The 14,863-nt window shown below is 38.1% G+C and overlaps 2 protein-coding genes across 2 annotated transcripts; both read left to right on the forward strand.

Annotated features, from left to right (window-relative positions):
* The first annotated feature begins 1,421 nt into the window (after positions 1-1,421).
* Positions 1,422-6,956, forward strand: LOC137608384 (solute carrier family 46 member 2-like). Its single transcript, XM_068334729.1, has 7 exons — positions 1,422-1,973; positions 2,930-3,100; positions 3,793-4,005; positions 4,758-4,929; positions 5,195-5,278; positions 5,467-5,623; positions 6,485-6,956. Exons 1-7 carry the CDS (start codon positions 1,500-1,502, stop codon positions 6,567-6,569), a joined length of 1,356 nt encoding a protein of 451 aa, XP_068190830.1. The 5' UTR covers positions 1,422-1,499; the 3' UTR covers positions 6,570-6,956.
* A 2,759-nt stretch (positions 6,957-9,715) lies between these two features.
* LOC137608840 (solute carrier family 46 member 2-like) lies at positions 9,716-13,446 on the forward strand. Its single transcript, XM_068335431.1, has 7 exons — positions 9,716-10,195; positions 10,675-10,845; positions 11,277-11,477; positions 11,996-12,167; positions 12,569-12,652; positions 13,025-13,181; positions 13,329-13,446. The coding sequence occupies exons 1-7, from the start codon at positions 9,716-9,718 to the stop codon at positions 13,384-13,386; spliced, it is 1,323 nt and encodes a 440-aa protein (XP_068191532.1). The 3' UTR covers positions 13,387-13,446.
* Positions 13,447-14,863: the final 1,417 nt, after the last annotated feature.

Raw genomic sequence — 14,863 nt, forward strand, 5'->3', positions numbered from 1 at the left:
ATAAATAAATTGCTGTTGCCTTACATGAAGTCAATAATGATGCATTTCGTATTATTTTGTGGTGAAGCTACAATCACATGATGATCTGAACCTGCAGGTCAGACAAGGTTGAAAAGTGAAGCAAACTTACACTAAAAGTATAATTTATGTTGGTATAAGTTTTGGAATTCACAGGTCAGGGGCATAAATTGAGCAGCAACGATAGCAGCCCACTAGAGGAAACGTGTGCTGGAGGGGGGTGAAAGTCTGATATGATTGTCATATTTTCATGGGTTCCTGCTAGTTAAAAAAAAAAAATTTCGTTTTCGTTTTCATTCCTGGCAAAATACCAAAAGCTTCTGGTTTTCGTTTTCGTTCCATGAACTGTTTCAAAGTCCTGGTTCTCTCCGGGTTCTCCGGCTTCCTCCCACCTCCAAAAACATGTGCTTCAGGTTGATTGGCCGGTCCCAAATTGCCTGTAGTGTGTAAGTGTGTATTTGTCTGTCTCTGTGTGGCCCTGCGGTGCACTGGCATCATGCCCAGAGTTTCCCCCGCCTCACGCCCCATGCCAGCAGGGATAGGCTCCAGCTCATCACAAAGTTGGCCTACTGTCACCTCAAGGACTAAATTAAGGACTAATTCCTCAGTAGGACTGTCAGAACACTGCTGATTGGTTGGCTTGGTGCCAACAGGTATTTACGATTTACTGCCGCTCCATTATGAACGATTTCAACTCCTCAGGACATTTAGGACTTCTTTTCCCAGACTACATGAAACATGGTGAAACAGCATTCAGTGTTTAGACGTTGCATATTAAACAAACCTCCATAGAGCAATCCCTCAACCTTTAGACCCTTGAGGTGAAGAAAAACTTCTTGAAAACCTTTAAACTTGTCTCTAGATAGATAGATAGATAGATAGATAGATAGATAGATAGATAGATAGATAGATAGATAGATAGATAGATAGATAGATAGATAGATAGATAGATAGATAAATAGATAGATAGATAGATAGATAGATAGATAGATAGATAGATAGATAGATAGATAGATAGATAGATAGATAGATAGATAGATAGATAGATAGATAGATAGATAGATAGATAGATAGATAGATAGATAGATAGATAGATACTTTATTAATCCCGGAGGAAATTGTATAGAGGACCTTTCCTTCATTGTTTCTGACTACTCGTCGTTTATTTCTGTTATATGTCATAATTTGGAATGATCAGTTCACATTAAAAGGAACCTTCCTGCTGTGAGTGAACAGCAGCCACTCCACAACCCCACACCAATTGAAAATGCCTGTCTTGAAAGCAAACAACGGGGAGGAGGAAGTGCCTGTGAGAATTTTAATTTTTTTTTTTGTAGTCAAACATAGATACCTGGAACTCTGAGAGGGGAAAGAAGCTCTTTTGAAACCAGAATAAATTTAGACATTTTATAATATTTCTGGAAATCTTCCCATGAGTTCAGACTTTGACTCTGCTGTGATCATTCTCTAGAGCTCAGATCATGGTCCTGTGTCACCAGGCGGTCTCCTCGGTGCTCCGGGGGATAGAGCCGCTGCTCCTGCTGGAGCAGCTGGGCAGCACCTTCTTCTACGCCTCCCTCCAGATGGTGGTCAAGGACCGCTCCGTCAACGCCTCCTACCCCAACGCCTCCCTGTCCTCGGAGGAGAGCCAGCAGAAGTTCATCTCGGACTTCTACATGATCTACTACCTCATCCTCCAGGTGGCTCCGATCCTCCCTGCGGTGCTCCTGGCCAAGATAGGAGACCGCCGCTGGAGGAAAGCCCCCGTCGTGGTGCCCCTGTTCGGATACCTGCAGTGCAGTCTCGTCCTGCTGCTGGTGGTTCTGCTCCGGCTCCCGCTGGAGGTCATGTTCGGCGCCGGGACTCTCTTCGGGTTGTCCGGCGGCTTCTGCACCTTCTGGTCCGGCGTGATGACGATGACGTCACTCGGGTCCACGGCGGCCGACAGATCCAAGGTCAGTTCTCTGATGTTTGTAGTCGTTTATAATTTATATTTGTACTTGTAAAATACTTGCAGCAATTTTTATTATTTAGAATTCATTTCGTGAATTTGCATCTTCAAATGTCATTCATTTTTTAATTTAGCGCGACTGATTCACTGCTGAAAAAGATCAGATCTGAGTAAATTAAATTTTTATTAAGTTTTGCATGTTGTATTTGTTCAATAAAACAGTTCTCTAAACCGGTGCCACCTGATACAGGCTGCCTCATTTTAGCCCTACAACAAAGCAAAATGACACATATTTAATTTTCTCTTCTTCCATTGTTTACTTTGGGAACATTGACAACATTAATGGTTTAATTTGCTGATTTAGTCAAAAAGAAAAGCATTTCGACTTTTCTCCTCAGTACTGATGTCAATAAATGAATTAGATCGACCTCTGTTATATGAAAGACTCTCAGAAAAAGTATTATTGCACACTATATTAATTGATGACATTACATTCATGCCCCTTGACAAATGCATGTATGATAAACAACTAGATTGTGACCAAGAATAGCATTAAAATACCATAAAAATTTACTCATTTATTTTCTAAATGAAAAATAAAAAACCCTGAAACAACAGAAGGAGTGTCATGTCATCTCAGTTTCTGGTGAATTAATTTTTACACACCCTAGAATATTCTGCATTTCTATTGACAATAATCTTATTCATTCATTCATTTTGTATACCTGCTTAAACGCTGTTGCGGGTCGTGGACGATAATCTTAACTGATTAAATTTGGAAGAGTTTGTGAAGGAGATTCATCTTAATTTTTGATAGTGTAGTCCATTACTCAAGTCAATTCTTAAAAGCTAAAATGATCTGATCTAACAAACCAAGCAAACCACATGACCTCCTTGGTGGAGGTAATTAGTTGTCTATGTAAGAGATGAGATCATTCTGTGTGTTCATATCCCACGCAGGCCATGATGAGAATGGAGCTGCTGTATGCATCAACAGGCCTGTTGGCGAACCTGGTGTCTGGTCATCTGTTCCTGATGTACAGCTCTAGTTTGGGCCGTGGGACCTTCCTCCTGTCTGTGAGCACACTACTGAACCTGCTGTGTCTCGTTCAAGCTGTCGTCCTGCTGCAGGTCAGGGGATGCCTGGAGTATTACAGAATATATTTTATCTACTTTTTATTTTGTGTCTGTTTGTTGGAATGGTTCATGATGAAGGTATTTCAATATTTTACAGTCATTTTCCATTTTCGAGTTTTAAAATAAAAAGATCAAAACGTCTCCTTCTCAGTATATTAAGACATTGTTTAAAAAACAAAATATCATCATCAGAATTACCACTAAATATAATCAGCTCTGGAAAATGCAAATGTCCTTCTCTGGAGAAAATCTTGCTAACAATGAGATGCACAGACAAGGAAACCAAACTAATCACACAGCCTACTTGGCAGTGTGTGTGTGATCTTTTTAAAAAAAAAACACACCAGGAAATCTATGAGTCACAGCTGAAGCTGGATGATGTAAATCCAAACAATATAATACAAAAAAAATCATATGAAGGAAATCCATCAGTATCCAGTAAAAGCAGTAAAATGAATAAATAAAATCCCTTTATTCCTTCTTATAGGTGGCATTTTTTGCCAAAACAGACTGAACATTTAGAATGCAATGTTTGCATTGAAACAAGTTTGACTGGATATCACGTGTCATAATCTCAATGCTTGGCAGATAAATGGTAATACTTGAATGAGCAGTACGTATGTACGTACGTACAGTACAGCTCGTACGTACAGTATGTTGAATGTGTTTCTGTGTCTAAATTTAAGGTCACGCGAGTAACCAGTCAGAAGTCCGATGAGGACTGCCAGCTCATTTCTGATGCCTCCAGCGATGTTCCAGCAAAGGCTTCTGGGATCAACAAGGTGAATGTGGTTCTGTTCTTTGCAGCGGCCATGCTATACGTATCTGGATACGATGGAGCCATAGACATGCTGCCCACATTTGTGATGAAGGATCCACTCAACTGGGATGCCACTCTGGTGAGATGTTGCTTTATTATGGGCCGCTATATATCTCCAATTCCAAGAAATTGGAATGATGTGTACTTTACTCCTTATCAGATTCATTCATTTGTTTTGTTTCATAAATAGATTTTTATTCAGAATTTCATTGCAAAGTTGGGACAAGGGAAATAAAACACTGGAGAAGCAGAGGAGTGCTGAAAAAAACTGATTGGACCCTTTCTCAGGTTGATTGGTGAAGGGTGGTGACATCATGCTGGAATATGGAAAACCAACATGATTCTATAGAACATATTACTGTAGGACTCGGGAATTCTTCAGAAAACCATTGTCACTAAACACAGTTCAACAAAATGCAAATTACACTCATGTTAAGACCCCATGACACAAGAAAACTGATTTAGTCAAGGTCTGCCTTATACAAGAAAACTTCTAAGGCAGACTCTGAAGTAAGTCTGCCTTAGATTGTTTATGAGGAGCATCCATGATTTCCAAAAAGAACTTAAAATATTTCTTAGCGATCTGTGTTTCTTGATCTGGAGGATATAATTTCCACTTTGCTTTCATTTTAATCAGGAGAGACTTTTGAAATACGTAAGAATATTCATGACTTCCATGTACATAATCTAAGTTTAATTTGCAAATGAAGTCAGTTTTTATAGACATTTAACGTAATGTCCCAATTTTTCTTTAAATTGGAGTTCTACATTTTCTGTACACTTTTGTATATTTCTTTGGTGTCATTTTAATCAGACCTTCTCCTCCTCTAGATTGGTTATGGAAATGCAGCAGGTTCTGTGATCGTCCTCACCAGTTTCCTGGGTGTCGTTGTGTTCCGTCGTTGCTGCAGTGACATCGTGCTCATCCTGATCGGCATGGTGTCGTTCGCTTTGGGAATTTTCTGCATGTCCTTCGTGAAAACAACCTTCATGTTCTACCTCGGTGTGACTGAATTTCTCAAGAAATAGACACAAGTTGTGATCAAAGTGATTTTGTACTGTGAAAGGTTACACAAGATGAGTTGTTTTTTTTAATTCAACACGTGTGAGATAATGAAATAGTCCATCACAGTAATTATACACATTACTCTAAAGAAAGAAAGTAGTCACTGCATGTTGATTGTGGTTGGTAGATGAATAAAGGGACAATGTAGAGATATAGAGTGGCTTGAGAAAAACTAAACTCACCAGCGTTTGTTTCTCTGCAGCTCGTTCTCTCAACATGTTTTCTCTCATCCCAATGCCCATGATCAGATCTCTGCTCTCACAGCAGGTTCCAGAATCCTCATATGGTGAGTAACCAGGGTATGTTTTGGTATAAAAAAATGACAAAAATGATTTTTCTGTAAAACGAAGTATGCTTTTTTTCCTTATACTGTTCATTGTCAGCGTTTCTACTCAACAAGTAACCAAACCTGACCGTCTTTCTGATTACAACTAAAACATGTTTCTATCATGATGCCTCTGTCTCTCCCATCAGGCATCACTCTCACCTCCCTCCAGGTGTCTCTGAAGGTTGCCGGTCTGGCATACATCCCTGCTTTTACTAAGATCTACCAGAGATCATTAGGCTGGTTCCCAGGTTTCATCTTTGTGCTCTCCACCACCATAACAGTTCTTGGAATGATCCCCATCAGGTAGGGTGAGGGAAGTGGAACGTGAAAGTGAGCAGTGATGTCCTGTTTAGTTCAAGTTAAAATTCTCTGAACCTATTTGACCTTATGATACAAACATCAAGCTGATTTTTCAGTATAAGAATACCTGACATTTATCTGTGTGACCTCTGCTAACAATAACCATCATTACATCTCGTTCTCTTTTCTCACACGAGGCAAGATTAGTCATTATCATTCTTGTTTTGTCTTAGGTAAGCTAATTGGATCATTTAGTTAAGTTCGTTGACTCCTTGACATTGAAAGCCATTTATTCTTTTAATTTCTTGTTTTGTTTGACCACTAATTGGTTAGAATGACATGATCCTATTGTAATAAATATAATTATCAACTGACGTCACCCACAGAGCTACAGATAATGACCTCGCTCATTTTTGCATGTATGTTTGCTCAAGAATATCACCAGGATTTCAGTCAACATTTAATGGACATAAATAGTTTTAAAATCACAATGATATTGTTACTTGCATTTATTTGAGGGATTTTCTTATCTAACAACGTACTGATGATAAACTCACTAAGAGGTGGACCTGTTTTTGTCCTCTGCCATCGATGAAACGAGGAGGCGGATCATGTATGGGTTCAACATTAAAACAGAGTGAAATAACCCTAACCCAAACCATCTGCAACTTTTTTAAAATTAAGATATTGAAAAGTTTTTTTAAAAATTCTTTCTATACCATATTAAAGAGATCAACTCATTCATGGTGTGTAGAATTCATGCAGTGTCTCCATTCTCTCTGTCCTGTGTTGATTTACAACTATGACTGAATAACAAATGTAAATACACCTCCTCTTGTCAAACTGTTCTTTTTCTCCCTTCAGTATCATCATGTGTAGATCATCTCAGAAGCATCAGCATGAGAAAATTCATGGAAAATGGCAGAAGCAACATTGTCACAAGCATTGACCTTGCGTTTGTGCAAGAAGGAACCTGACAACGTAAAAAAATAATAAAAATAAAATAAAAGCAATAATGGTGCCTTTAAAGTCACTCCATTATAATAAACACTGTAAGATTTAAAGGCAAAAATTATTATATACTTTTGCTAGAATACAAGCCCCTGATTAAAAATGATAGACACACATTCAGATATTCTTGTTGCGGTGCAACAATGGTTATTTGATCCAATGTCAAATCATATGCCATGAAATTTGTAATGCAGTAATGGGCTGAGGAACATGGACGGTTACACAGTCAACAGAGTCCTGAAATAAGAGAGGAGAGCTGGACAGTGTGTGTGAGGCTGTGCAGCTGGGTTCACTCTGGGATACAGAGTGTGTCATCAGCAGACAGTTAGGGCAAGGAAAAATCAATTGTCAAGAAAATTAAAAGGGTAAATAGTATTACTTTATGTTTATTTTGTGTTTGCATAGCCAGTTCCAACCTTTCAAAGATTGCAGCTCCTCACCTTCTGTAGCTTTCAGTTTAATGTCAATAAAATAATTGATTTTAAGTTACTTCCTAAGTTCACGTTGTTGTTTTTCACACTCCACCCCAGATGACCCATTCTTTCAAACAGCCGTTTCTCTGGCATACATTGACACAAGCATAAAGCTGTGACAGAACTTTGACCTGCATTAACTGCATGGTTCACCACCACACCAGCGTGTCCGACCAGTGGACGGTCACAGACAGTAGTGCTGAGGTTGTAGAGAGAGGGAACTTGGTTGTTAAACTATGATTTTTTTAAAAGAGCATCTCGTAGACGAGACAATAGTAATCATCTCATCGACAAGAAATTGGATGGAATATTGAATATTATAAAGAATTATTACTTTTTGAAGTAAATTAATAATATTCAAATTCATAGTAATTACCAAATTGCTGAAGGTTAGGTAGGAGGAAAAAAATATTTTTCAATAATACAATTTTTAGGGAATAAGTTTTAATTATTAATAAGTTATTGTTATCAATAAGCAAGCATTACAGGGCACTTCCTGGCAGGTAGGTAATGAGTAACCAAACATTGTGTAGCCTCAAATGACATTGACTGGGAGATTTCTGCATCCAATTGATGGCATACTTGTACAGTGATGGACTGTTAATTGTTGCAGCCGGCATTGAAAACAGTTTTAATGTAATATGATACCAAATACAGTACAACGAAGTTAATAAAAAGAGATCGTTGATTCTGATCCGTCTGTCCTATCTGACTGGGCCCTTTAGTAATTTACAGGTTATATATTTTGGTGACCTGACCGGACAGGAAGGGTTATTTGTATGTATATGTGAAAGTAGCACAAGCACTATGGGAGCCGGAGTCTTCTAGCACATTTCCGATGGATGGACGAATGGATGGATGGATGGATAGATTGTCATCGCTCAGTTTCACGACCACGACTTTAAACAGAACTTAAGTTTTGATCAGCAAATAAAAAGTTGAAAAACAGAACAAAGTATAATATTTATAATAGGTTATGTAAACACCCACATAATATTATACAGAAAGCATTTTCATGGCAACATGCGAAAACTCCTCACAGTACATTTATGTTAAGTTCATAGTCACATCAGCAATGGGAAAAATAAAGAAGCAAGTGTGAGCAAGAATGCTGTTTGTCCTTCGTGTTGCAGTGATTGAAATATTTTTTAAATTAAATTTAAATTAAAGTGCACATCGTGTATTTTTTTCAGTGTGTCTCAAAATTCCTTTGAGCGCTGGTTTGCTTAGTACCTGTGCTGTTTATATGACATAGCAGAGAATTTCTAGAAGTCCTTAAGTTCACTGAACCAGTCGACCAGCACAATCAACAGGCCTGTGATCCATGATATCAGTTTAACCACCAGGTTGTGCTGCTAATACCAAATCTGTGGTGTGGCCTCAGCTTCAGTAAAAACAATGATTCACTACAATAAAAAAGCAAGTTCCCTGACTAAGTAAAACAAAGATGCCAACATGTGGTTTTAATCATGTGGTCTGTCACACAGTCACATCTGATCGTCTAAATTCATCATATAATCACTTAAATTGTCTACTAATGATCTACTAAACTATTTTTTGCAAGCTAAATAATTCCTGTCATCCAAACATTATAATATATTTGTTATTATAGGAATGATTATTAATGTAAGTGCCATTCCGAATACATAAATTATTCATGTATTGTGAGCTGCTGATTTACTGTCTTTCACTGGATGCCTTTTCAGAACTCACCTTACCACAGTGAGCTCTGAAACCAGTGCTACTAAACCAGTACCAGTGATCCTGAACCAGCAAATCCTACACTACTGGTTTAGGATTTCAGTAAGGATTGTTGGGTTTTTATTATATTGTTAATTCCAAAGGAATTGCGTATATCTGCTCTCATATGTTCACACTTTACGTCATAACCATAAACAGAATGCAACTTGTCAAAAAACAGAGGGTGGATTTTTTTTTTTTTTAAATCATGAAAAAAATAGCCAATTAACTGGTTAGATGCCTTTTATTCCCCCCTTGTTTTCATTAGCAATACTAGTTTCCATGTGTGTGCATTGGGTCGTTCATGAGCATCCAGATTTCCAATAATAAGGTTGAAAGTTAGTGGCAGCAATGAAGACTAGAGGCTACCTGCCCTGATGCAGACTGACGCGCAGTCAATCCCCACCTACAATATTAAACAAGATAAATCCAGTTTCTCCTGTAGTAGGCGAGGCTGGATGGTGTTAAAGGAACTGGAAAAGTCACACAAAAAAAAGAGCACCCTAACAGCCTTATCAGAGATCGTATTCTAGAATATAGGAGAAATTATTATTTTTGTGGATTTAAATATCACTTTAATGTAAATATGTATGCATGATATATGTTCTACCAGTTATTTTGAGTGGGTCCTGGTGAGCTTTTTGTATAGCACAAGTCACTCCCCATATACTGAGAAAATCGGAGATGTGGGTGTGGCAGGCTTTTTACTTTCTGCCTCACTGCTTTTGTTTCCTAACAGACACACAACACTGGCGAAAACAGACAACACGTGCTTCATGAATCAGTTCATCTAGTTTTGGACTACTGTGATTTTTGCAGTTATTCTGAATGAATATTTTCAAGATTGTTGGAATTTTTTAAAAGTGGTGTCATGGTCTTGCCGACCCCGTGTCAGGCTATTTTAGTTGTGATCCAGCAGACAGATCCAGCTATTGTCCTGGAGCAGATGGGAACTGCTTTCTTCCACAATGGCCTTGCGATGGTGGTCAAGGACCGGTCCGTCAATGCCACCTACCCCAACACCTCACTCTCCAAGGATGAAAGTCAACAAAAATTTATATCGGACTTCACAATGATCCATGCTCTCATTGACCATGTGGCTCATGTCCTACCTGCACTGTTCCTGGCCAAGATAGGGGACCGCGGTTGGAAGAAAGTCCCCATTGTGGTGTCTCTGTTTGGATCTTTGCAGAGCAGTCTCATGCTGCTCTTGGTGATCCACTTCCACTTTCCATTGGAGGTGATGTTTGGGGCGGCTATACTGTCTGCGATGTGTGGTGGCTTGTGTAGCTTCTGGTCTAGCGTGATGACACTGAGTCTCCTCAGCTCCACGGTGGCCAACCGGTCCAAGGTCAGTTTTTGGAGTGTTATTGAATTAAATACTTGAAGCAATCTTTCATTAATCTTTCATTTAAAATTTGAACTACTGTACATACAATTCATACAATTACCACATAATGTCATTTTTGTCTGTGTGTCACTCAAGCAGGGTACTCACCTGTATTAACTATAATTAAAGCATCCCCTTAACATAATTTCATTTTATAGATTTGCAACAAATCACACTAAGAAGCATGTTTTAAGATTTATATGATTCTTGCTATTTTTTCTTCAATTATAAAACATTAATAAAATCGACAAAATTTCTATTAATTTTTTCCATGTTGGTAGAGGATGACTTATTTCATTGCTTTCATCTGTAGACAATTAATCTAGATATGTCTCTCCAACACAAGAGACAAAATATACATTCTAATGTCCTCTGTTCTGCAAAATATGAATTATTGTCCTCAACATAACATAAATGATGTGTGTCTGTGTCCCACAAAGGCAATGGTAAAACTGGAGCTGCTGTGTGGGATCACAAATCTGGTGGCGAACCTGGTGTCTGGTCACCTGTTCCTGTTGTTCAGTTCCAGTTTGGGACGTGGGACCTTCCAGCTGTCTCTGAGCACATTGTTGATCCTGCTGTGTCTCATTCACGTTATAGTTCTGCTGCAGGTCAGAGTGTGTCTTCAGTATTTCCGGTTTAACTTGCAACTTTATGGAACAGTCTTTCCTGTTCCTTGGCATGACTGGAGATCGGTTGTTGGGTAGAAATTCTTTACTCCACCCACCCACAAGCACATCCATATAGTCACAAACAGGGTTTTAGAACTCCAAAATTTAAAAGCTGAGCTTCTTAACTGAGGTTTGAAAAAATGTGAACAACTGTGGGTCTGAAATCTGAAATTCGATGGTTCAACATGCATGTCAGGGTGCAGGATGTGTAGACAGATAGGGTTTTTAGGGTTTGAATTCTGCTTTGTCAATGAACTAAACAATCTGTACTATAAACTTTTGACTGGATTTCAGTCTAGCATGATTATCCAGAGACTAATATTTAAATGATCAGGAGATGGTAAATCACTCTGTCTTTATCTAATTTCAAGGTGAATGTAATTGAGCGAGAGGCTGAGGAGGGATACCAACCCGTTTCTGATGCCTCCACCAATGCTCCTGCTGGGATGAACAAGGTAAATGTGCTTCTGGTCTATGCAGCGACCATGTTGTACACATTTGGACATAATGGAGCCGAAAGCTTGCTGAACACATTTCTGATGAAGGAGCCACTCAACTGGAATGCTATTCAGGTGACTTGTTACTCTCTTTGCATGCGGAGCTGCGATTCTGGGTTTTATAGTTTTTGATTTTGATGCATCATCAATCACATTTTCAAAAAAAAGATTATTAAGCATTAAAAGGGAATGATAGTTGCCTAAATTTCTTTTACAATCACTTATATTGCAAACAATACATACACAATATATCTAAGGTTGTACCTCATTATCTTCATAGGTTCGTGTTCTTGTTGTCTTTGTTGTTTTTGTTATCCATGTCCCAAAAGGGTCCAAAAAAAATCCTGAATGGACAATTCATCTGATTTATTGGCAAAAGATAATGATATCCTGATTAATTATTAAAATCATCATGATTCTATGAAGCCTATTACAGCATTGCTCAAGAACACTTTGAAAACCTGTCAGTACACAAAGTTTGACAAATGGAATCCAAGTAAACAACAGCACCGAAACACTGGGAGTGTAGATATTATCTGTTATAGTGGTTAATATTTTATCTTCCTGTTGGGTTCTTCTGTCTCCTGCTCCAGTTGGGTTATGTTAGTGCAACAGGTTCTGTGATCAACATCACCAGTTTCCTGGGTGTTGTTGTGTTTCGTCGTTGTGTCGGTGAAATCTTGCTCATCCTGATCGGCATGGTGTCGTACGCCTCAGGAATTTTCTTGATGTCCTTTGTTACAACAGCCTACATGTTTTACCTCGGTAAGACTGAGCAGCTCAAACTGTGGTGCAATTGGTGGTGGATTATGAATTTTTGTTTGAATTTAATTCGTATAATGACCATAACTAGATTACATTACCTGAAATATGGAATGGGGAAGTGAATAGTTTTTCTTTGATAGTACAGTATTTATTAATAGGTTTTTTCAATCAACAAGGTACTCACGCAGATATTCAACCTGCCTGCAGGTAATCACAACAGTAAATGGAAAATAGCGAACAATGGTAGTTACAAAGCAAAAGTGAAATATGGAAATGAAATGCCCTGTTATGTTTTGTGCTAAAACAGATCAAACTACTGTACTTCAATTTTTGAACTGACATAGGGTGAGACAAAAGGGACTTGAAAGTAAATAAATCTATCAGTGTTTGTTTCCCCGCAGCTCGTACTCTCAACATGTTTTCTCTCATCCCATTGCCCATAATAAGAATTCTGCTGTCACAGCAGGTTCCAGCGTCCTCACTTGGTGAGTAACGCACACACACACACACACACATATATATAATGTGTGATGTATATATATACACAGTACATTCACATATATATATATACTGTGTGTGTGTGTGTATATATATATATATATGTGTGTGTGTGTGTGTGTGTGTGTGTGTGTGTGTGTGTGTGTGTGTGTGTGTGTGTGTATATATATATATATATATATATATATATATATATATATATATATATATATATATATATATATATATATATATATATATATAATTAATAACCAAGATCTGTAACAGATCAATGTTTGTTTAAAAGACAATATAAATGTTGGCCTCTTATCTTTATTTATGCATACATAATTAGACTCTTCTATCCTTTTTCCGATTAGTTGTCACTTTCACTTCACTCCACATATCTATGAAGCTTGCTAGTTTGGCATATGTCCCTGCCTTTACTGAGATCTACCAGAGCACATTGAGCTGGTTCCCAGGTTTCATCTTCACACTGTCTTCCATCGTGACAGTCTTGGGAATGATCCCCATCAGGTACGGTATGGGCAGTATATTGGCAGTGATGACGTGATTTTAATATTTCCTACCCTGATATAATGAACAGGAACACATTTTGAAATGTATGAATAATTTGTAAATACACTTCTTCTTATTGTAATATTTGGTTTCTTCCCCCTACAGTATCATCAGATGTAGATCACATCGTAGGCATCAGTATGAGAGGATTCCGGGAAACTGATGTAATCGCATGAAGTGACTTAGCATTGCTACAAAAAGAAAAGTGAGACTTGAAATCAGCCTTTATATCTTAAAATTTTAGATTTCCTACAGATATTGGCATGAGCAGACCAAAAGTTGTATGTTTACCCTAAAAGATTAAAACATGTAAATATGAATTATCTGTTATGTTTTCATGAGTCCTGTGTGAGTTAATATTCCATAGAGAAATAATTTCATTTGTATATAACAACCCAGTTTGACAAATCTTAAAGTATTAAAGAAAACTACTTATTTGTTTCCTCTTGTGAAACTTCTTGTCATGATCTGCTTAGGTGTCCTTTTGGTTTCCTGATTGTGGCTCGAGTCACGTTTGTGTTTCATTCTTTATATCAGTTAATTATACACCTGGGTTTTCTGTTAACACCTTTATAATATTCCTCTTTGCTCACTGGATGCAGAGGAATGCACACGAACAAGACGGGTGACAACTCCTGAAAAACCTGAACGCCACACTCAATATGCACAAATGTGACTCAAATTTTACCTCCCTTATTTTTCACGTGGTTTCCACACTATGTCCAGGTTGATGGCTTTGTCTGCTTCCTGCTTTGAACTTCCTCAAAAATAAAAAAATCTCACCCAGTTTCACAGCTAGTTCTTCTATTTGCATACACTCCCGACAGCCATTCCGTCTTAAAAGAACCACATTTCTTTTTCACTTCAGCGTAGTGAGTCGATGTGTCGCTGCACGTTCATTTCCAGTCTTTAACTAGCTAACCTGCCTGGCGCGTATAGCAGGGTGCACCCTAACCCTAAGACTACGTCCTCCCCCTCCCTGGAGGTCCTCATCAGAGGGCACTATGCCCAAAAGGCAGCACCTCCCACAGCCAACTCCTGTGAATTTAATTCCATGCATCCTTGTCCTAGTGCAAAGGGATTGAGATTGTTTTGAAACAGGATATATCAGTTCCATTATTTCCTGGGGTGACGGAGATTCTCACACCTCTATGAACCAACAATAATGGCTGGTCACAAGGGCGCCAAGACACACCATAGGTTAACCCAGGGGTCGGCAACCCGCAGCCTTTATAAAATAAAGACTGTTATCAAACATCATCATTGGACGACCATCACTGAGAGAACCATGCACACATTTTATTATTGTATTTGTTCTTTACAACATGAGAAATTTGGATTTGGGTAATACAGTAGAGTAAAACACACTCGCAGTGGAAAATTACACATTAATAATACATGAAGCAAATAAGGCAATGAAAATACATTTGAACTACCACACCATTTAAATTTAAAAAACTAGATAAAATTGGGTTAAGATGATCTGTATGTCGGATGCACAAAATCAGAAGAGTCGACAGTCCTCAGAGTGAATAATGCATTATTATTTTTTTCATTATGTGACTTTATATAAATATTTAGAAAAGGTGAAATTCGTGAGGAATTGCGACATGACATAACCAATCCGAACTACACATTTC

The sequence above is a fragment of the Antennarius striatus genome, chromosome 15 (genome assembly GCF_040054535.1).
Source record: "Antennarius striatus isolate MH-2024 chromosome 15, ASM4005453v1, whole genome shotgun sequence".
Lineage (NCBI taxonomy): Eukaryota > Metazoa > Chordata > Actinopteri > Lophiiformes > Antennariidae > Antennarius > Antennarius striatus.